At 39.7% G+C, this 24,638-nt stretch overlaps 1 protein-coding gene across 1 annotated transcript in view; it reads right to left on the bottom strand.

Annotated features, from left to right (window-relative positions):
- The window catches only part of SIK2 (salt inducible kinase 2), a 128,790-nt gene that overhangs the window by 41,522 nt on the left and 62,630 nt on the right, over nucleotides 1–24,638 (bottom strand). Inside the window, exon 4 of the mRNA XM_003805437.6 lies at nucleotides 1,134–1,295. Coding sequence (XP_003805485.1) covers nucleotides 1,134–1,295 — 162 coding nt within the window. The remainder of the gene's footprint in view (nucleotides 1–1,133; nucleotides 1,296–24,638) is intronic.

The following is a 24,638-nucleotide window of genomic DNA, read 5'->3' as shown; positions in this document are numbered from 1 at the left end:
TGCCCTATAATTTTCAGTAGGCTAGACTCCCCATTACCTACAGAATAAACTATAAAATCTTTGACATGGCATTCAAGATGTTTCATATTCTGGTCTTTACTTATCTGCTCCCCCTGTATCAATCCTGCATGCCTACAGATTTTACATGTAACCAGTTTTGAATTTACAGTTCCCCAACATTCCAATCTCTGTCTACCTGCCTGCAACATTCTGCTTCTGTTTATCTTCCTGGCAAGCTTCTCTAACTTCTCTCTCAAGTCTAAGTTCAAATAATTCCTTCTTTGTGAAGCTTCCCTGACTCTTCAGGTAGACTGCTTATTCCCTCACCTATACTCCCATGCAGTTTGTATATACTTTTAAAATTGCAACTATCATACTGTATTTTTTCAGTTTTATTAAAATGTAATTGACAAAAATTGTGTATATTCAAGGTGTACATGTTATTTTTATATATGGATATGTTGTGAAATGATTTCCACATATCATATTGTACTTAACATAGCACAGTACCTGATACATATTTATTGAGTGAATGAGAGTTTTGACTATGTAAATAAAGAGACTGAGAATATAAAATAAAACATTTTACAACTGTGAAAAGGCAAGGAGAAAAACAGGCAAACTAATCTCTACCCAACTTAATTTTCATGTTATAAATCAAAACCCTATCGTATCAGAGCAAGGAAAGGTGCTTTTCTGTCTCAACTATTTCTCATTCTACCTCCATCACTTCTTTTGCCTTTTCTCTGCTTCTGGCTGTAGCCATCAGTCATAATTAGAAGAGCAGGCCAGAGTACCAGCAACCAGCATTGCTCCTCCAGCCCTGTCTTTTCTCCAGTCACTCTGACACTCAGATAAATGTACCTCTTCCAGCAGAGCACCCCCAAACCCTGCCAATGGAATCTGGACATATCAGACCCCAGATGTAGCTCTGACCTGTGTATATTAATAATGAACTCATTCCCTTACTTTTAATTACACACAGAACTAAGGAAATGAATAAAATGGACTTTGAGATAGCCTGATGTCATCAGGTAGAAATGCTGCTGAATCTGCGCCTGCAGGTCTGTTTCCACACACTGAGTGCAGTGGCTCACTTCGGATCTTATTAGAGCCAGTTGTGTCCCAGTTACCTGCTATTTTGATATTCATGTTGTTATCCAGCAGGAGATTTTCAGCTTTGAGGTCACGGTGCACAATCTTCCGACCATGACAATAATCAACAGCAGACAGGATTTGCCAGAATTTTCGCCTGGCTTCAGACTCATTTAACCGGCCATGATTAGCAAGATAGTCTGTAAATGAAGAGAGGATTAAGAATTAGTCACCAAAATAAAATAACTCCACTATTAGTAGTCAGGAAATTTTTTTCCTCAAAAAGTTTTTTTTCTGGCCAGGAGCAGTGGCTCATGCCTGTAGTCCCAGCACTTTGGGAGGCTGAGGTGGGCAGATCACGAGGTCAGGAGATTGAGACCATCCTGGATAACATGGTGAAACCCCGTCTCTACTAAAAATACAAAAAATTAGCCAGGCATGGTGGCGGGTGCCTGTAGTCCTAGCTACTGGAGAGGCTGAGGCAGGAGAATGGTGTGAACCCAGGAGGCGGAGCTTGCAGTGAGCCGAGATCACACCACTGCCCTCCAGTCTGGACGACAGAGTGAGACTCTGTCTCAAAAAAAAAAGTTGTTTTTTTTTTTTTAAAAAACAATAATTAGTGATAAAGTAATATGGTGTTTTCCAAGTTTCTTGACTTTGAAGAAGTATTTCTTTTTCTTTTTTTTTTTTTGAGATGGAGTCTTGCTCTGTTGCCCAGGCTGGAGTGTAGTGGCGTGATCTCAGCTCACTGCAACCTCCACCTCCCAGGTTCAAATGATTCTTCTGCCTCAGCCTCCCGAGTAGCTGGGATTGCAGGTACCTGCCACCATGCCCAGCTAATTTTTGTATTTTTAGTATAGATGGGGTTTCACCACGTTGGCCAGGCTGGTCTCGAACTCCTGACCTCGTGATCCTCCTGCCTCAGCCTCCCAAAGTACTGGAATTACAGGTGTGAGCCACCGTGCCCAGCCTGGAGAAATATTTCTAATCATATTTCACTGGAGTCCAAATAAATGGTGACAGCCCAAGACCAGTCAGCAGCAAGCAGCATAATATTCACAGTACAACTCAACATGATTTTTTTAATGTCTAGGTACTCTCTCTATTTGTTGAAAAGCTTATTATTTCACACTTTAAAAAAATAAAATTTATGTAAAACAGAGGAAATAAATGAATTCTCTGACATCTTGTCACACAGAAAGACATCTTTTCTGAAACACTGTTTTCATGCAATTATTATACAAACCACCTGTAACATGAGATATGGTGATACCTGGAAGTAGCTTAAATAATTCACACCCTGTGCTGTTCGAAAGAATTCTCGTCTACCCAAGAACATGCAGACTTGTGCTCTAAACCAAACATTGTCATGACAACCATATTCTCTCAACTATAAGACAAATATATTTTGCAAGATATACTATCTTTATGCAATGTTATAATCTTTAATAAAGAAGCTTACCTGAAAATTAATTCTATGTAACTATGTACATCAATTCAATAAAACTAAACATTACCACTCATTAACATTTCACCCAAAGACCTGAAAGTCCTCTGAAATTATCTTTTGATCAACACAAATCTTGAAAGACTTTTAAATTTAACATAATTGTCCTAACTAGGGAACTGTATGAGTGACTCAATATTCCCAGTCACCTGCACACATTTTCTGCTCTAGTGTTTATTAGCTTACTGGTTTTTAAATTCCCTGCCTTTGGCTCATGTCCTTCTCAATATTTACTATGTATTTTTTTCTTTAGTTTTTCGAGACAGAGTCTTGTCTGTCGCCTAGGCTGGAGTGCAGTGGTGTAATCTTGGCTCACTGCAACCTCTGCTCCCCAGGTTCAAGCAATTCTCATGCCTCAGCCTCCCGAATAACTGGGACTACAGGTGCACACCACCACGCCTGGCTAATTTTTGTATTTGTAGTAGAGACGGGGTTTCACCATGTTGTCCAGGCTGGTGTCAAACTCCTGACCTCAGGTGATCTGCCCGCCTTGGCCTCCCAAAGTGCTGGGATTACAGGTGTGAGCCACCATGCCTGGCCTACTTACTATAAAATTTACTAACATTTATACAATACTTTATACTTTACAAAGCATGTTCATATCACAGTGTCTCATTTCATCTTCCTAAAACCTTCTATGATAACTATTACTCAATTCCCATTTTATAGATGAGAAAGCTGACAATCAGAGGGATTAAGTAATCTGGCTGAATTTGTACAACTGGTGACTGAACAGTCAATCTGGGGCTGTAATATTTGACATAATTTTTTTTATTATATTAAGCATCTTTACTAGACTCCTGTTGAAATCCTAACCATCCTTTTATTTTATTTGTTTATTTATTTTTTAGTCAGGGCCTCACTCTTTTGTTGCCCAGGGTGCAGTACAGTGTGCGATTATAGCTCACCTCAACCTCAACCTCCTGGATTCAATCAATCCTTCCACCTCAGCCTCCTGAGCAGCTGGGACTACAGATGCATGTCACCACATCTGGCTAATTATTAATATTTTATTTTTTGTAGAGATGGGGTCTCACTCTGTTGTTCAGGCTGGGCTCAAACTCCTGGACTCAAGCAATCCTCCTGCCTTGGCCTCCCAAAGTGCTGGGATTACAGGTGTGAGCCATCACACCAGACCCTAACCATCCTTTCGAAACTCTAATTAAATGCCACCTTGACCTTAAATAGTCCCTCTTCACTTCAAACAGAAATAACCTGTTCTCTCAACACCTTGTCACTTATCATACACTGCCTCACACTGTATGTAATAATCTGCATGTGTATCACAAATATCCCAAGGAACACACACATGTGTATACACACAGCCCTTACTTTAAAAGAGGGGTCCTCAACCCCTGGGTCATGGACCAGCACTGGTCCATGGCCTGTTAGGAACCCGGCCCCCTGCCATAGGAATGTGAACCCTATTGTGAACTGCACATGTGAGGGATCTAAGTTGAATGCTCCTTTTGAGAATCTAACTAATGCCTGATGATCTGAGGTGGAACAGTTTCATCCCCAAATCATCCTCCCCAACCTGGGAAAAATTGTCCTCCACTTATTTGGTCCCTGGTGCCATTTAAAAGGTTGGGGACTGTGGCTCTAACACATAGTGTTTTGAAGTATTAAAGACAACTTCATTTAAGCTTCCTGAAGACAGGAACCATATTATTCTCTTTTGTACTCTGCAATGCTTAGCACTAAGCATAAGCACAAAGCATCCCACGTATAATTCTTAGTACTTAGCTATTAGCCATATTCTAAATATTACAGGCTTTAAATGTAAGTGGGCATTTTATTCTTTTTTATGGGTTGGCATCAGAAACTGAGATGGTCAGCTCATTACGTCTTCCTCTTGCCTATGCAGAACCTGCATAGTAGCTATCCATAATTCTAAGGGAGAACAGATCACTTAAGAACAAGTATGCATAATTTTTAGTCAAAATGTCCAAACTGCCAACAGAGACAGATTATGTTTAAGAACTGGCAAGTAGACAATGTGCCTTCTCTGCATAAGAGCGAACCAGAGGCTCACTTCTACACTGGATGAGCTGGGAAGTCCACTATAAATACGGACCTTTGGGCAAATATAACCTACTGAGGGGAATGCCAATATGCTTTCTATAAGAGAATATCTTTTGAGTAGTTAATAATATCTCTCCTAAGATTCCACACAAAATGCTATTTAAGCTGTACCGCTAAATGAGACCATTTTTTTCATGGACAAATGACTGACTTGTCCAAATAGACAACTTCTTTTTTTCCCTGAAGAAAGTACTGAGTCAATGGAGGTTAGTGGGAAAGATTTTTGAGATTTTTGGCAACACAGAGAAATCTAACAGATTTAATGTGAATGAGTGGAAGTTTACATATATAGAAAGAGACCCCAAACTACTGACTACAAAATGAGTCCCAGGAAGCACAATGGAATCTATAGTTATTGTTTTTTGAAGCTATCAGTCCAAATTGGGAGTACCACAGGCAAGGGGAAAGAAAAAGTTTGAAACGTGGCATCAGGAAGGCACTGTCTGAAAAACAAAGGCATTGTATATCTGAATCTAAAGTTACCATGTAAAGACAGAATCATCACCTATCAGTAAATGTAATCTCACACACAGTGTGAGAAAAATGGTCTAAATTCCGGAGACAAACTATTTAGAGAAGTGGCACTTTCACTCTTCAGGTGAAAATCTCGGCAGGCATTCCAGTGTATCTATTATCTTCCCCATGCTTTATGATTTCTGCTGTGTAGGCATCCTTGAAAACTGTAACATCTGCTGAGAAATCAGTAATAGAAGTAAGTGAGCCAGAAACATGTGGCTGCAAATAAAATTTGTTTAGGCATACATCAACCCCTTTGAGGAACACAATCCAAGCTCAAGTTAACACACATGGTCTTGAAGTTAACATACAAAAAGCACATTTATGTTTCACATTAAAAACCTTATTGATGGCCTGGTGTGGCAGCTCACACTTGTAATCCCAGCACTTTGGGAGGCTGAGGCGGGCGGATCACCTGAGGTCAGGAGTTCGAAACCAGCCTGGCCAACCTGGTGAAACCCCATCTCAACTAAGTATACAAAAATTAGTCAGGCATGGTGGCGGCCGCCTGTTATCCCAGCTACTCAGGAGGCTGAGGCAGGAGAATCGCTTGAACCTGGGAGGTGGAGGTTGCAGTGAGCTGAGATCGCGCCACTGCATGCCAGCCTGGGAGACAGAGCAAGACTCTGTCTCAAAAATAAATAAATAAATAAATATATTAAATAAATAATAAAAATAAAAAATAAAAACCTTATTTACAGAACAAACTTATGAATGTAATAGCAACTGTCTATACTAACTGCTTATGTGTGTATTCTTGAGAGCTTGTTTGGAGGTTCTGGCAGAGGAGTGCAGCTACTCATATACCCTCGACCAAAGACTGGTCCTCCTCTATTGGGGATGGTTGTCCTCTTCGAACGAGCATGCAGTTTTGGGAGGGACACACATGGAGGGGTGAGGGAGGAAGGGGACAGCCGTCTAGCCAGCCAGATCAGCCGAATCAACCCTGGCGATCAGTGGGGTGACAGATGTCACAGCCAGATAGCTCTCATATCTGCTTATGTATTTTTGATGAATAAATACAGTTTTTAGAAAATTCTTGTTTCCTATGTTTATTTTGGTTCTAATTGTTAAGTGAAATATAATTTTATGTTTGTTAACTTTAATAACGAAAACTTCTAAGGTTATATTTTGTATGTCAACACCCCCTCCAGTTTTGCTTTTCTGGTCATTATTTTTTATGGCCATTTTACAAAAATCATGGTCTGCAACAGACTGGCTAATTTAAACTCAATATTGACAGTTTGATAGTCTGAGAAATACTAGCACAGGCAAGGTAAACAGGCCATTACAATACACTGTGATGAAGGTTAGCATAGGTAGAAATGTCCTAATAAATACATTATTTCACAGGTATCTTTAAAAATTTTCTATTATGAAAGTTTTGTACATACATAAAATCATATTAAATAGTATAATGAATCACCCAAATTTGAGTTATCAACATTTTGTCATACTTGTTTCATTTATCCTTTTTTTCCTCATGTAACATAAAGCAATTTTTGACATCAATTTGTTTCACTCTAAATACTTTTCTATGTATCTCTTAAAAAATGACATTTTCTTACATAAGTGCAATATCATTATCAAACCTAACATAATTAACAATTCCTTATTATCATCTAATACCCAATCTGAATTCAAATCTCCATAGTTGGCTTGTTTGAATCAGGATACAAACCAAGATGAACATTTTATATTTGTTTATTTTGTTTCTGGAGCCCTTTTACGCTGGAACAGTACCCTTACTCTCACCCTCCCCCTTTTTCCTATGCCAGTGTCATGAAGAAACTGGGTCGGTCATCCTATATTCTGGATTTGTCCTTTGCTTCCTCACATTACTGTTTAACTTATTCTTCCATCTCCTATAGTTTCTATAAAGGACTGAATAGATTCAGGCTTAATATCTTTTGGGAGTGCCAATAATACATCACAGGTGCCTCTACTAGGAGGAATATAACACCTGATTCTTCTTTTAGGAGTGCTAAGATTGGTCAGTAAGTACTGGGAGTGACAGCCTGATCCTTCAATTAAAGATTCTTAGCAATCTTTCTCCTAATATCATGGTTCTCAAACTCCAGTGATTGTCAGAACCCTCAGAGGGCTTGTTAACACACGGCTTACTGGGACTTACCCTTAGAGTTTCTGACATAGTTGGTTTTGGAAAGAGCCTGAGATTTCATATTTCTTAAAGAAGTATCCAAGTGATATTTAAGATGCTGGAACAGGGGCCTGACTTTGAGAACCACAGCACTAACAGTTTTAGTATTCATTACTGGCTGTTACATGAATCAATGATTTCATTAGGGGTTGCAAAATTGTGATTTTTTAATTGATTCCTGCCACATTTATTAGGTGAAATTCTTCTGTAGAGAAGTATTTTTTCTTGTCAACTAGAGTTATTATTCTGAAAAAAACTTCAATAGGTTGGAAGAATGAATGCTTAATTCTTCCTCTTTAAGTACCAATTTTCAAAGTAAGGAGTTGGCATGCTAGCCACTTCCAATGATGACCATTAAGATTGTGTGTTTATTTCCCAGCTTTCTTTTTTCTTTCTTTCACGATTCAAGCACCATAATAAATGACTACAAAGGAGTCTGAGACCAGCATAGGCAACATATTGAAATATCATTTCTAAAAAAAATAAACTATCACCTTCATGTGGCTAACCTTTGATCTGCTTTATTCTTAGCTGAATGATGTTGGTTCTTTTTCATAATCTTCTCATTTAGTGCCTGTCTCAGGGTGCCTTTCATTACCCCAGTCAAGAGATACCTTAACACTCTGGCCTTGGGCCTTCTGCTCACAGACCCTACTGAAAGTCTAATAAAAATGATACATAGATACACATGCACATATACAATTTAGTATATAATTTCAAGGAGGTCTATAAAATCTTAGGTTTAATACCAGGTTAAGAAACTCTGCCCTGGGAGATTTCATTCATTCCTTAGAATTTTTGTAAGAATAATCTCCAAATTTGCCAATGATATTTGACATTTCAACAGCTACCTAATTATATATTTATACAGATTTTCTTTCTGCCACTGCAATGTTATCAAGACAGAGCTCATCTTTCTTTTTATAAACTTCATTACCACCTTCTAAGTCACTATAACTATCATCTTACAGTCAGTCAACCTCAAAAATTCAAGAGTCATCTTCTATCAACCCTGAAGGCTGATGCCCCAACAAGCAGATTTCAAATTATACAGATTAAAGTTATGTATATAGTATAATTAATCAATGCTTTCAGTCTGCACTTATAGATAAGTACATTTCATAGCATAGTGCCTGATACATAATAAATGCTCAATAAATGTTAGTTGCTATCATCATCGTCGTCACTGCTTAGTGGTATCCCTTCTCTTCCCCCAGGGATAAGAGGCAGCCTTCCCAGCATCTTATCAAAGAAGTGGAGGAAACCCAGACAGCTGAGTTCCCTCATGTCTCAGGGGTGTGAGAATCTTTGCATGACTATCTTTAAGCCTCATGTTCTTCAGTCAGAAATTACTAGCATTCCTCAAAGATGGAGCTGAATAACAGCACAAAAGATTAATAATTTATGGAATTAAATATTTAATATTATGTTAAAAGGATTTAATTTGTAATTTCATCGGTTTGTAATTTTGGAGTAAAGTAAAAAGGTTGATGCCAATTTAATATTTTATGCTTAAAGAATCTTTTTTTAAAAAAACTCAATTAAATCCTGGCAAGAGGTCCTAACCCACAAATCTGCAGACTTCACAATTCTAGTTACTAAATTTGAAGAGAAACAGTGTTTTCAGGAATATGACCACCATGAATGATGAAGCTCCAATAAGGTAATCAAAACTGGCTAATTTGCTCTCTTTAAAATATTTTGAAGAGCTATTATTTTCAATCCTCACATCTAAATCTATACTCATCTTTTCCTCTAACAGTTTTTTCTTCTAATCAGTACAAAAATGTTACTATGAAACGCCCCCCACCGCTTTTTTTTTGAGATGGAGTCTCGCCCTGTCACCCAGGCTGGAGTGCAATGGTGCGATCTCGGCTCACTGCAACCTCCGCCTCCCGGGTTCAAATGATTCTCCTACCTCAGCCTCCCAAGTAGCTGGGATTACAGGTGCCTGCTACCATGCCCAGCTAATTTTTTATTTTTAGTAGAGAGGGGGTTTCACCATGTTGGCCAGGCTGCTCTTGAACTCCTGACCTCGTGATCCGCCCACCTCGGCCTCCCAAAGTGCTGGGATTATAGGCGTGAGCCACCGTGCCCAGCCAAAAAAAACCCTTTTTATTGTAGATCAAGACTTCAATCTTGACAGCTCAGCTTGTGCTGGTTCTTGCCAATCAATCTTGGAATATTACTGAGAAAGGAAGTCCCATTAGATGAAATAATTTGAACTGTTTTTAGCACACTGATATATGTACCACCCGACATGTGAACACTAGCAGAAAATGGATTAGATGTCTGATTCTGTATTAATTAGGATAACGTGGGTTACCCTAATTTTAAATATTAGGTTATAATACTATTTATAATATTAAACTTTTAACCTTGAGATATATTTATGAATATAAAACTACAGATTGTAAAACACTTTGCTTTTCTCTGTTTGTTTTTGTAAGCACATAATCATTTCAAATTGTGTGTTCGACAAAAATTAAGGAAATTGTTGCTTGTGTATACTCTGGCAATTTAATTGTGCTTTCAGCAATTTCCCTACATTAGGCTGTTCGCATCTGTTAGATTCTGAATCAGTTCTTCAAGCTATGTGCAACTACTGAAGCAAACCATGGTCTTCTGAGAATCTTTAGTTACATAGTTGAAAGTTTTCAAGGTTATTTACAATTGACTTTCATGACTATATGTTCAAGTTTCTGGTTTAATTAAAGGCAAATATAGTCAAACTTTCCTAAAATTATTTATAATTCCCACACAGAAGCTACTAGATTGTAATATATGATGACAGTAACAGATATCAAACAGATGACTTCAAACATTTTCCACATCTTTAATAAAACATGTAAGTAAAATACATTTCTAGATTTCTTTCTACTTAGGAAGATTTCAAAATGTAGTAGGAAATAAATTCTAGAGTCAGACAAGCCTGATTTTGAACTGAGGCTCTATTCTTCACTGCTGTGTCATGTTGGGCAAGTTATTCAGGCCTTGGGTTACTCTGATTTGTCAGTAAAAAACCCCAAATTTTGTTTTTGCTGGGAGAGTCATACCTTAAATTGCTCTGCACATGAACTGGCACTTCATGGCAAAGAACCCTTAAAGGGGGTTTTATTCCACATCTATCCTACTGGCTTCTGCCCACACATAGCAATTTTTTTATCCTGTCACGTAAGAATATCATGCTGTCTGCAGCATCAAATAAGAGCCTAGTACTTACAACATAAAATGTACATTAGCAAGAAATTTATAATTCTAACTCTGAAATATTTAATAGGGCAAATCAAGGCTGATAAACATGTACAGAAAATCATAATTTTTTTTGCCAGTTTTCATACATATGTAAAGATCTTAAAAAGCACCCTAAATATCTCAGTCAATGAGAATAAAATCAGTTACATAAGAGTGATGAGCACAGTAGCACAGAACTCACGGCCCTCAACTGTCCTGACTTTTTTTCAGGTCAATCTCAAAGCACAGTGCTTTCTCCCTCATGGAATCAAATTAAGAAAGAAAGTTACACTACTTGAGTTTGAAGAATAAACTCCATTTGACAAATATTTGAGTGACTTATTTGTGTCTCTCACGATGCTTGGCACTTTGGCCTCATGAAACTTCTATTTGAGTGGAGAAAAAGACAATGAATAAGCAGACAAACATTACAATTTCAGGGGGCAATAAATGTTAGAGGTACAGGGATGATCAACTGGAAAGTATCTGGGTGAGGCCACTGTAGACAGGGTGATCATGAAAGGCTTCTTTTTGAAGGTACTATTTCAACTGGGAGAAAAGCATTCTAAAAAAAGGTGCAGCATGTTCACAAAACTGAAAGGAGACCAATGAGGCTAACACATAAAGAACAGGGAAGGAGGAAGGCGTACGATGAAACTGAAGAAGTCAAAGTCAAACTAAGCGAGGATTTCTAGGCCTAACAAGGGGGTCTGTATCTTAAAATATTGATAGCCACTTAAGGACTTTAAGTAGATGAGAGACTTGATCTAATTTACATTTGTAAAAAGCACTGAAAAATAATGTGAAACTGTAAACTCAGGTTAATAATCTGTACAGTCCCATTAAGCAGAAATTAAAACAAAAAATTTAAGCACCTCTATGACAATGGTCCTAAATGCTAATGTGGGAACCACAAGGAAATAAAATTCAGTCCCCAATGCAAACAAGTACATATAAGAAAAGAAGATTAAATAATAAAAACTTTAGGCTGGGCGTGGTGGCTCAAGCCTGTAATCCCAGCACTTTGGGAGGCTGAGGTGGGCAGAACACCGGAGGTCAGGGGTTCGAGACTAGCCTGGCGAAACCCTGTCTCTACCAAAAATACCAAAAAAAAAAAAAAATTTTAGCTGGGCATTGTGGCACACGCCTGTAATCTCAGCTACTCAGGAGGCAGAAGTAGGAGAATCGCATGAACCTGGGAGGCGGAGGTTGCAGTGAGCTGAGACCATGCCACTGCACTCCAGCCTGGGTGGCAGAGTAAGACTCCATCTCAAAAAAAACCAAAAAACAAAAAACAACTTTAATCAGTACTTCAAGACAATAATAGAAGAGATGTCATGAGGCAATACTGGCTTACAGACAAGATGAGATACTGTCTGAAACATCAGAACTCTCTTAATATAATTCCAGAACAATAGCTGGGTTTTCTTACTGATTTCAATATATGTAGTAACATTTCATTAACTGTCCCAGAGCTGTTTTTTTAGGCAATAATTAAAAAAAAAAACAACTGAATAGCCTGGGAAAGTGCCAGAGTCACATTTAATACTACCAGGTTATGATGATGTCATCTGGATGGTATTCAACATTCCAGACAATTCCCCAAATAGGTACTTTCATCCCACCTATTTTTATCATCGCTCCAGGACCTCAAAGTCTGTTGTGAATTATTTCTAAGTGATGACTATGACTGGACTGACAAATGAGTCACTCTAAGCTGAACTACTGATATTGTGTGCTATTTACTCTATTTATGGTAGTGTTATAATAATATTTATAAATGCAATCTGGTTACACTTCTAACACATTCTTTACACAGATAAATACATCCAGATAGCTATATTGATATGCAATTATTTCTTAAGAAGGAAAGAAATGTAGTCTAAAGAACAGACTATGATTTACCAAAACATTCAATTTTTAGGAATTAGGATTCAAATGTCAAAACTTGGAGAATGAGATACTAATGAAGGAAGCAGATTTGTTAATTTTAATATTTTGGTTTCTGTATAGAAGTACTCTAAAGGTATCTACATTTTTAGCAAATATTTGAGATCTAAGACATCATCATTCATTCATAAATCAAAGGGCAAATATATCTCTTTTACTTCTTTCTTTAAGTTCTTCAGGTGAAACAATAAAAAAACAATGAAGCCAAGCTGGATGGTTCATTCAGAAATGTGCTCAACATCACTAATCCTTAGAGAAATGCAAATCAAAACCACAATGAGAGACCATCTCACAACAGTCAGAGTGGTTGTTATTAGAAAGTCCATAAAGAAGAGATGCTGGCAAGGCTGTGGAGAAACGGGAATGCTTATATACTGCTGGTGGGAATAAAAACTAGTTCAGCTGCGGTGGGAAGCAGTTTGGAGATTTCTCAAAGAAGATAAAACAGAATTACTGTTCAGCCCAGCAATCCCATGACTGGGTATATGCCCAAAGGAATGTAAATCATTCTACTAGAAAGACACATGCATGTGTATGTTCATTACACACTAATCAAAATAGCAGAAGTGTGGAATCAACCTAGATGCCCATAAATAGTGGTCTGAATAAAGACAACATAATACATATACATGATGGAATACTACACAGCCATAAAAAGGAGGAAATACTATCCTTTGCAGCAACATGGATGCAGCTGGAAGCCATTATCCTAAGTGAATTAAAGCAGAAACAGAAAACCAAAAACTGCATGTTCTCACTTCTAAGTAGGAGCTAAACATTGAGTAACATTGAGTACACAGGGACACAAAGAAGGCAAGAAAGACAATGGGGTCTACTTGAGGGTGGAGGGTGGGACGAGGGTGAGGGTTGAAAGATGGCCTAACAGGTACATGCTTACTAGCTGACTGACAAAATAATTTGTATATCCAAACCCCAGGAACATACAATTTACCCATGTAACAAACCTGAACATGTACTCGCTTGAACCTAACATAAAAATTGGAAGAAAGAAAAAAATTGGCACTGGGAACCCAAGAATACAGATGAAGCTGTGCTGAGCAGGAATAATTTTTCAATGAAGCTTTTTCAATACAGTTAGCTAACTAGTAAATCAAAGTTCTTGGGAAAACAAGTTCATGAAAAGTCAAGCCCTAGTTTATTAGCTAGTGGCTTGACTATGATGTGTTTACTGAGGTCCTACACAGTAAGTAATAATGACATCGTGAAGTCACTTGTCAGAGAAAAGAAAGAAAACAGTGAAAGGGAAGGGCCAGCTGCAAAAACCAAAACTATCTGCTCACCTAGAAATCAAAGAGGATGGTGAATTCAGTGATGAATTGACAGGGTTGAAATACTGCTGTAGTACATTACTTTTCCCATTTCTTCACTCCCTGCCTGTAAGAGATTTATCCATACCCTTTGTCACGTGACTTTGCAATGCCTCCCAGTAGAATAGGTGGTGCATATCCCTGCCTTGTTGCTTCTGGTTTTGGTCATGGAGAATGTGTGTGCTTTGATTTCATCTCCTATGTTTCTATCATCTACCATGAGAAAAGCATATGTAGAATGAGGGACATGAGGAGTAGATCTGAACCCAATTATATAGCCTGAAATGGAGTCACCCTAAATGACTCATAGACAAAGAATATCTGTTGATGTAAGCCACTAAATTTTAGAAGCTGTTTGTTATGTAACATTATCACAGTAGAGGCTGGGTGTGGTGGCTCACACCTGTAGTCCCAGCACTTTGGGAGGCTGAGGTGGGTGGATGATGACCTGAGGTCAGGAGTTCAAGATCAGCCTGGCTAACATGGTGAAAACCCATCTCAGCTAAAAATACAAAAATTAGCTGGGTGAAGTGGCACGCGCCTGTGATCCCAGCTACTTGGGAGGCTGAGGCAGAAGAATCGCTTGAACCTGGGAGGTGGAGGTTGCAGTGAGCCGAGACTGCACCACTGCATTCCAGCCTGGGTGACAGAACGAGACTCCGTCTCAAAAAAAAAAAAAAAAAATTATCACAGTAGAAATATGACTGGTATACAATTTCCAATATTGGAAACAAGTTTACTCAGCTATAAAACTCACAATTGTACAAAGACATCTTTTGAACATTTTCACTACACAATTTACGATTGTGGTATTTTGTGTTCCTTAACTATCATACATGCATTATTTTTACACATCTGGATGACATCTTTAGATATTAAGACCAACCTGATTGGCTTTGAAAAACATTTGGTTGGGAACTATTCATGCGGACTACATTAATTATTAGTCCCATTAAGTAAGATGATGTAGAAAAGACTAGTCTCAAGTTTCCTCTCAGAAAGAAGTCACTTGAGCACTTTTTCCAAGCCAGTTCACCCACCAGACTTACCCACTGCCTCCTATCTCCAAGTTCAATACTGGGAAAGGGGGACAACTGTGTAGGCATGGTTCTGAAGAATCATATGATCCAATACCAGAAATATAGGGAGATAAAAGAGACAGAGGGGTTAGTTGTGGCTAACTCCTAAATCAAGGGAGCAATAAAGAAAGACGATAGCTCCACAACAACATGGACTAACGTTAAAAACACTGGGCTCTGTTCTCAGCTCCTGGGCCATCACCTTAGTCTTTGTAGGCCTGTTTCTAAATATAACTACATAACCTCTAAGCTTTTTTTTTCCTTTTTTTTTTTTAATGGAGTCTTGCTCTGTCGCCCAGTTTGGAGTGCAGTGGTGCGATCTCAGCTCACTGCAACCTCCGTCTCGCGGGTTCAAGTGATTCTCCTGCCTCAGCCTCCCGAGTAGCTGGGATTACAGGTGCGTGCCACCACGCCTGGCTAATTTTTGTATTTTTAGTAGAGATGGGTTTCCACAATGTTGGCCAGGCTTGTCTCGAAATCCTGACCTCAGGTGATCCACCTGCCTCGGCCTCCCAAATGCTAGGATTACAGGTGTGAACCACCGCGCCCAGCCTCTCTGAGGATGCTTTTTAATTCAACATTAATATTTCAAAGGTTATCAGTTTTATATAAAAATGTGACTTCAAATATTCTTTTGGCTTATTTTTATCTAATCTCTTACCCTATAATTTCTAGTACAAAAATTCTGAGGGCACTTGTTTTAGGACTGGAGAGAAGTTAGATGTATGGAATGGCAGCTCTCAAATTGCTTCTCATTCAGCAGTGAGGCTGAAAGGACAACATCCTAAGTAGAAAATATCTGATTGCTAGACGCCAGAACAGAACAAATCCAAGAGGCCCACAGGAAAGTCAAAGGTAAACAGCTCCAGTTTGGGCAGTATTCAGGGATCTAACAAGGCAGGAGAGCCTGGATCTCCACCTGTGGTAGTTTCAGAAAACAAGACCTGACATTTCACAAAGCTAGCAGTAATGTGCCAAAACAGGAGTACTCAGAGTTGCAGAAATACAATCAAATGACAGAATGGATATCAAACCTTGTGACCATGTAGCTATTTAATAAATGTTTCTTTCAACAACAGCAAAAGAAACTGACAATGGTTCTAAAACTTGCTGGTTCTAAGAACTTAGTGATAATGACTCTGGCTAACAGAGGAACAGGTAGTCTTGAGCAAGGTTTTCTTCTGTGGCCTTTAAAAGATTCATATTCAGCAAAAAGACATGACTTCATAGAGTTGGGTTTGCAGATTCAATATTTACCTTTAATGATGTCTCCAGGTGGTTTAAGTGGTTAGTCTTGAACCACAAGTGTAGTTAACCAGTTAAGAGATTAGCATGGGTTTCCAATCATTATTCGTAGGGAAACCAAACACTCCATGTAATGCTGACGCACAAAGTTTAAAATAAAGGCAAGTTTAAAATATAGTACTCAAAAATACAGTTTGGTATCTTTCTCACTAACCCTTAAGTTTTGTTAAAGCCAGATTTTAAACGAATAGTGGTCCAATCAAGAGAGTTTAGAAAGTGTCTTACTCTGCGTCCTTCGCTCAAAGGTCTGGACCTACCAAAGTTAAAACATCATTCTAGGACTTGAAAGACATTAAAAGTCCTTGTATCCTCTTGAAGGTGTTGTTTCTACAGATTTCAGAGTAAGAGTTTTCTGACTACCTTGTAGGTGTTTAGTCAGCAGCTTCTTGACAGTCTCTGACCTACCTTTTAATCAATCTTTTCCACCATCTTCCTTCCTCTTCTAGTGGAAGGAAAAAAAAAATAATTTAATGGTAAATTCATTTTGCTTTCTAGGAATTAAGACATGCTTAATCTAATTGCTATTGAACTATCCAATTATTATGAGGTGTTAATCAAAAGTAAATTATAATCTAGAAGTAGCTTCTCTGCTCCTCCTCAAATCTCTGTCTGGTTTGGCCACTCCTGCCTCCACTGTGTCCATCAGGGTGACCCAGAAGTCCTACAAGGTGCCCACCTCTGGCCCCTGGGCCTTCAGCAGCTGCTCCTCCATGAGCAGGCCTGGTGCCTGCATCAGCTCCTTGAGCTTCTCCTGGTGGGCAACAGCAGCAGCTTCCTGGGTGGCCTAAGTGCCAGCATAGGTCTGAGTGGAGGCTATGCTGAGGCCAGTGGTATGGGGGGGCATCACAGCCATTATGGTAAACCAGAGCCTGCTAAGCTCTTTTAAGCTGGAAGTGGACCCCAACATCCAGGCCGTGTGTAACCAGGAGAAGGGGCAGATCAAGACCCTTGACAAGAAGTTTGCCTCCTTCATCAACAAGTTGTGGTTCCTGGAGCAGCAGAACAAGGCACTTGAGACCAAGTGGAGCCTCCTGCAGCAGCAGAAGATGGCTGGGAGCAACATGGATGAGATGTTCGAGAGCCACATCAACACCCTTTGGTGGCAGCTGGACACTCTGGGTCAGAGAAGCTGAAGCTGGAGGTGGAGCTTGGTGATACGCAGGGGCAGCTTGAGGACTTCAAGAAAAAGTAGGAGGATGAGATCAACAAGCATACAGAGAAGGAAAACGAATTTGTCTTCATCAAGAAGGATGTGGATGAAGCTTACATGAACAAAGCAGAGCTGGAGTCTCGCCTGGAAGGGTTGACTGATGAGATCAACTTCCTCAAGCAGCTGTATGAAGGAGATCCAGGAGCTGCTGTCCCAGATCTTGGACACATCTGTGGTTCTGTCCATGGACAACAGCTGCTCCCTGGACATGGACAGCATCATCACCAAGGTCTGTGCCCAGTATGAGGACATCTCCAATCACAGCCAGGCCAAGGCTGAGAGCATGTACCAGATCAAGTATGAGGAGTTGCAGAAGCTATCTGGAAACCACTGAGATGACTTGCATTGCACAAAGACAGAGATCTCAGAGATGACCCAGAACATCAGCAAAGGGCCTCAGAGACCGAGGGCTTCCCTGGAGGCTGCCATCAGATGCTGAGCAGTATGTGGGGAGCTGGCCATTAAGCACACCAATGCCAAGATGGTGGAGCTGGAGGCCACCCTGCAATGGGCCAATCAGGACATGGTGTGGGAGCTGCATGAGTACCAGGAGCCCATGAACATCAATTTAGCCCTGGACATCGAGATCACTACCTACTGCAAGCTGCTGTAGGGCAAGGAAAGCTGGCTGGAGTCTGGGATGCAGAATATGAGTATCCATAGGAAGACCACCAGTGGCTACTCAGGTGGGCTGAGCTGGGCCTATAGGGGTCTCACAAGCTCTGGTCTCAACTATGGCCTGGGCTCTAGCTTTGGTTCTGGTGGGGGTTCTGGCTCCTTCAGCTGCCCCAGCTCCTCCAGGGACCTGATTGTGAAGAAGATCAAGATCCATGATGGGAAGCTGATGTCTGAGTCCTCTGATGTCCCGTCCAAGTGAACAGCCATGGCAGCCCCTCCCTGCCTACCCCCTTCTGTGGCTGTCCCAGAGCCTGTCGGGGAGGCAGCTGTGCAGGGGAGCATAAGGAAAAGGAAACCCACCTGAGGCTCAGCCCTAGCCTTCAGCCCCCTTGGAGGAGTTTATTGCCTGGGGTACCCACTCTTGCCCATGCCACCAACTAAAAACCAGTTCAATTATTTTTTTCCAAAACAAAGCCCCAGCTAGCTCTGCCAACCATCAAAAAAGAAAAAATTATGATTCTTTTATAATTTTGATTGTATACTTAGTCCTGTTAGAACTGCGTAAATCCAAGAGGAGCTCAAGCCTTGCAGAAATTCTGAACTTTCTCTACTTTAAATTTAAAGTTCATCACGCACTAATATTCCCAACAGTTCAAACAGATTACCTCATGTGCTATTCAAATATTTTCTGGACCATTAAACTTTTATATAAATAAGGGTGTCTATTAACCAGACAAGCTGGAAAAACCCAGTGATCTGTCAATCCCTTTGGATTTGATTCTTTGAAATATGCAGGATTAAGCTATCAGTGCTACCACGGATTTATAACTCACATGCACTGGTTTCTGGCTTTACGTTTCACGAAGAAAATTTAATCATGCAGATGTATGACAAATATTTCATTCACAGTATTTTAAACTACTATAATTAGGTTGCAGCTTGTGCCATGAATGGGACAGAGTTTTATCAAATATGGACATCCCCATAACACATAGATTAAAGGCGCAAAAGTGGCAGCAGGGAGGAGGGATGAAGAGAGGCTGATTAATGAGCACAAACCCACCGTTTGAGAGATGAAATGAGACCTAGTGTTGGATAGATCAGTGGGGTGACTATAATTTACAATAATCCAATGTACAGTTCAAAATAGTCGGAGGAGAATAATTATAATAGGATGTTTTCAGCATAAAGAAAAGACAAATATTTAAGGTGACAGATATCCCAATTACACAAATGTGATCTTTACAATTTATATGAATATATTATTACATGTACCCTGAAAGTATGTACATCTATCATGTATCAATTAAAAAAGTATTTAAAAAGGTAGAAAAGATACTTTAGGAGCTGAAAATATGGAGCAGGGTTTGGAAAGATAGACTATGGCCAGCGAGAAAGGGAGCCAAGATCAGAGAGGATGGGAGGGGGTTAAGGAAATGATGCATTCGAAAGGCAAACCAAGTCAGGGTCTAAAGGCCAAAAAGTCTAAATGCTGGGTAAATTGCCATAGCCAGAAGACAGCTAAGGAGTAACAACCTAATTGCTTGTTTACCAAGTTTTCCAACTCAGTCTATTAGTATTTTTTTGGTGTGGGAAAACTTTTCTTTCTTTCTTTCTTTTTTTCCCTTTTTAAAAGAGATGGAGGCGGGGCGGGACGGGGGGTGTCTCATTATGTTGCCCAGGCTGGATTAGAACTCCTGGGCTCAAGCGATTCTCCTGCCTTAGCCTACAGAGTAGCTGGGACTACAGGCATGCACCACCATGCCTGATTTTGGGAAAACATTTCTAATTTTATATGGAAGTTAAAATGAAGAAGTTTTAAAAATAATAATTTTAATTAAACACAATTCCATAAAGTTGTAATATCTCTACATAGATTAGTAGCAACAATTTTTCTGACGTCAAGTCTTAGATTCTGAGAGACAGACACTTAGATTCTGAGAGAAATAAATATACACGTACAAATGTATTTCCTCTAGCATGCTCACACACACTCTCTCTCTCACCCTGTCCAAACTCTTAACCAGTTTAGTTGTATTCTAGTCAAAATGAGATCTGCTTGGAAGCATAGAGAAAAGGACCATGTGAGTCATAGTAAAGGAGTTAACTGTAATTCTTGTTCTCTTTAAAACTTTCATTTTATACATTTCCTTCTTGAATTATCTATCAGCTATTCATTCATTAATAAAGTATTGGGCACCCTGATGTGTAGCCTCAACTATCAGTTGTCTATTCACCAACTCCACATGGATATCTATGATGCCACTCTAATCTTAGAGCTAATCTCCACACCCTGCCCTCTCTCCACATCCAATCCATCAACAAATCCTTTCAACTCTTAACTATGACATGTCCAGAATCCCACCATTTTTCTTGAACTGCACCAATCCTCCTCTAGTGCAAGTCACGATTATCCCTTGCCTGAACTATTAGAATAGTTTCTTAACTGGTTTTCCTTTTATCTTTGCATCTCTGTCTTCCATTCTTGACAGAGTAGCCAGAGCAATCTTTAGAAACAGTTCTATCAGTCCTCTGCCATAATCCTCCAATGGCTTCCCACGTCACTCGGACTACAAGCCAAAGTTGTTACCATGGCACAATAAGCTCCCATATGACCGGAAACTGAAGACATCTTTAATTTGATCAAAATAGATGAGGACTCAAAAATTATAAAACATAATGAAGTGTGACTGGTCATAGCTCAGACCTAAGGTGTGTACTCAAATTTATCAATGGTGACTACCAAAACCAAACCTTAACCCTTGACACAGAATTACAGTCACAAGTTTGCAAGAACACATGTGCAAGTTTGTTCAGTGCAACATTATTTGAAATAGCCCAAACCAGAAAACAAATATCAAAAGAGGAATGGTTAAATAAATTATGGCATATAATCATACTATATGGAATACTATGAAGCTGCAAAAATGTGATGAATCCTTAAGCATTTACACGGAAGTGTCTCTCTTTCCCTTGTGCATGTGGATGGACATGCATGCGTGTGCACAAACACACACACCCCCCCCCCTTACTTTAGTTATTCCATACTGAGAGAAGCTTCCTACATAGAGCCCTTACCATTCCCTCTGAATATCTCCACCCTCCTCACTGTAAGAATTCCTGCTCATCCTTCAAGACTAATTTCAGAGTATCATCTCACTAAGAAAGCCTTTCCTGACTCCTGTCTGGGTAGGACTTGCACTTAATGTTTGCTGAATAGAATAAAGAAAAAAATCTACATTTTCTATATTCTAAAAATTAGCTTGAAATGTCATTCTCGAATTAATTGTTATCTATTCTCTTTCTCTCAAATTCAATATAATTTATTTATATGCCACAAGATCTACCACTGACATACAACTATGGCCTTACCCCAGTGATCTTAAACATTACATAGAAATGTGTTGCAGTGGCCTGGTGTGGTGGCTCACATCTATAATCCCAGCACTTTGGGAGGCCAAGATGGGCAGATCACTTGAGGTCAGGAGTTCAACACCAGCCTGGCCAACATGGTGAAACCTCATCTCTACTAAAAATACAAAAATAAGCCGGATGTGGTGGGCACATGCCTGTAATCCCAACTACATGGGAGGGTGAGGCAGGAGAATTGCTTGAGCCCAGGAGGTGGAGGTTGCAGTGAGCTGAGATTGTGCCACCGCACTCCAGCCTGGGCGACAGAGTGAGACCCTGACTCAAAAAAAAAAAAAAAAAAAAGATAACCAACAATAACTATTGATCAGTATCATTTAAAAATCTTACATATTTCTCACTGATCCCTACTATTGTTATCCATAGCTAAATCATCTCCAAAATCTAATTGAAATGCTAATGTAATGCTGGAGACTGCCTTTTCATCACACACCTTTTAGGATCGGTATTCATTTCTGGCACTGCAAATCAGTTGGCTACTTAGGAATTTTACTGTAATGCTCCTGTTCTCTCAAATAGTATAAAAAGATAATGACTACGGCTGGGCATGGTCTTCCAGCACTTTGGGAGGCCGGGATGGGTGGATCACCAGAGGACAGCAGTTTGAGACCAGCCTGGCCAACATGTCGAAACCCCATCTCTACTAAAAATACAAAAATTAGCCAGTAATCCCAGCTACTCGGGAGGCTGAGGCATGAGGATTGCTTGAACCTGGGAGGCGGAGGTTGCGATGAGCCAAGATCGTGTCACTGCACTCCAGCCTGGGCGACAGAAAAAGACTCTGTCTCAATAAATAAATAAATAAATAAAATAAAATAAAATAAAAAAAGATAATGACTACATCTTGGAACTGTAACACAGAGTGTAAATATGTCATGACTATTTATCTGCAAAAAAATCTATTTTCATATAATTTTCTGCTCTCTGCTATTATTATGCCCAGGATTTGCTAGTTAGGTGTTTCCTAATATTTACACTCAAGTTCCTATTTTTAGCCTGATATGACATCATAAATGCAGATGGTTAAACATTTTTAAAAACAGTATGATGAAATTTTAATCAAAGCATCAGAAATTTAGTAATCTGATGTGAAAACCATGATTTTTCCTAAAACTGAAGAAAAAGAGATTGTAACAATGGAAATTTAAGTGTCTAGATTTATTTTAGTGCCACAAAACAAAACAAGATTACTGAAATTAGAGGTGGTAAAAAGCAGAGATAGCCTTAACTTAATTATACTGCAAAAGTCTGTTATGGCTAGCAACAGCCTAAACTTACCTTCAGCTTTTACAAACTATCTGTATAACATACAGTATCTTTTTTTAATCTTTCTGTTATAAATATAAGCACTTACCAGAAAACGACAAGGGTAGATTTAGGCAAACTCACTCTTCCAACCCTACAAAGATTCCAATTAATTTTATAACAGGTCAGGAAATAACAGAGAAGCAATACCATACCCTTAGAAAAGACCTCAGGAGAAAGCACAGAACCTGAAAGGAACTCCAACACCCCTCTACAACATCAAAATTTAACAGAAACCCTACGGTAACTATGCTGACTTCATGCCTCTTTCACAAGATGGACTGAAATATTTCACTGCACCAACATCTCCTTGAGGTTGCGGGGAGGTAGAGGTGGCAGCCTTTTAAACTTGGAGATTTCAACACAAAGCACATGAGAGGTCTGCTTCAGCATCATTTATACTAGCTTCATCCTGTCCATTTCATGCTAGTGCAGTAGTCACACACATTGTAAAGCGTCTACTGCCTGGAACTCTCCAAGGTTCTGACCCTTAACGGTGGTCTAGTAACTTAGAGAGCAATGCATGGAGAACCAAAGTCCATGGAAAACAGAACCATAGGTTTAGTGCTTTTCCAATATTTTTCTTTTTTTTTTCTTTTTCTTTCTTTCTTTTTTTCTTTTTTTGAGATGGAGTTTTGCTTTTGTTGCCCAGGCTGGAGTGCAATAGCACAATCTCAGCTCACCACAACCTCTGCTTCCAGGGTTCAAGTGATTCTCCTGCCTCAGCCTCGCCGAGTAGCTGGGATTATAGGCATGTGCCACCACATCCCGCTAATTTTTTTGTATTTTTAGTATAGATGGGGTTTCTCCATGTTGGTCAGGCTGGTCTCAAACTCCCCACCTCAGGCAATCTGCCCGCCTTGGCATCCCAAAGTGATGGGATTACAGGCGTGAGCCACCACACCCAGCCCCGATATTTCTTTTCCTTTTTTTTTCTTTTTTTGAGACAGGGTCTTGCTCTGTCACCCTGGCTGGAGTGCAGTGATGCAATCACGGTCACTGCAGCCTTGATCTCCTGAGCTCAAGGTTTAGTAGAGACAGGGTTTCGCTGTCTCTACTTTCCTCCAACCTCAGAAGCACCCCCACCACACACCTCCTACCCCAGTAGCTGGGACTGCAGCAGGCACACACCACCACACCCGGCTAGTGTGTGTGTATTTTTTTTTTTGTAAACATGGGGTTTCGCCATGTTGCCCAGGCTGGTCTTGAACTTCTGACATTTCTAAATGTTGATTCTAATATCTCCTACCCACTCTGGCCTTACTGTGATCATTCCATCCCATCCCTCGTCTACACTTGCCCCATAGTATCCCTGGTACATCACCAAATCCTACCAAATTCCTACAGCATCTGGATCCATTCCTTTCTTACTTCAACCATTCTCCAAGTCCACTATTTTAGAAGCAGAGTTCAGTAGACTGTAGGATTGTGGGAGATATTTAATTTAACCTTGATTTACTTGGTTAGCTTAGAGCCACTGTAAATGGAAAAAAATATTTCAAATGTGTAAATTCTTAGAATTGTCTTCTCCCTTCCTGAAAGTGCTCTAAAGTCCCCAAGCTCCCAAGCTAATAGGGGAAAAGGAAAAGAAAGGGTGATACGATCAGCAGTACTAAGGGTTCTGCTGTTCCAACTAAACCCATCAGAATCAAAGTAGTTAGGCCATCTTAGGCAGAGAAACAAAAGACAGTGTACAATGCCTTGATTGCTATCCCATTTCTCTAATGGGAGGGGTGTAGAGGTGTGTGTGTGTGGGGGGGGTGGTGATGGGGGGGAATAGAATGTTTCAAAAAACTGTCAGAATTAACCCTGAAAG

This window comes from Pan paniscus, chromosome 9, assembly GCF_029289425.2.
Source record: "Pan paniscus chromosome 9, NHGRI_mPanPan1-v2.0_pri, whole genome shotgun sequence".
NCBI classification, from domain to species: Eukaryota; Metazoa; Chordata; class Mammalia; order Primates; family Hominidae; genus Pan; species Pan paniscus.
This window is presented reverse-complemented; position numbering and strand designations above follow the sequence as displayed.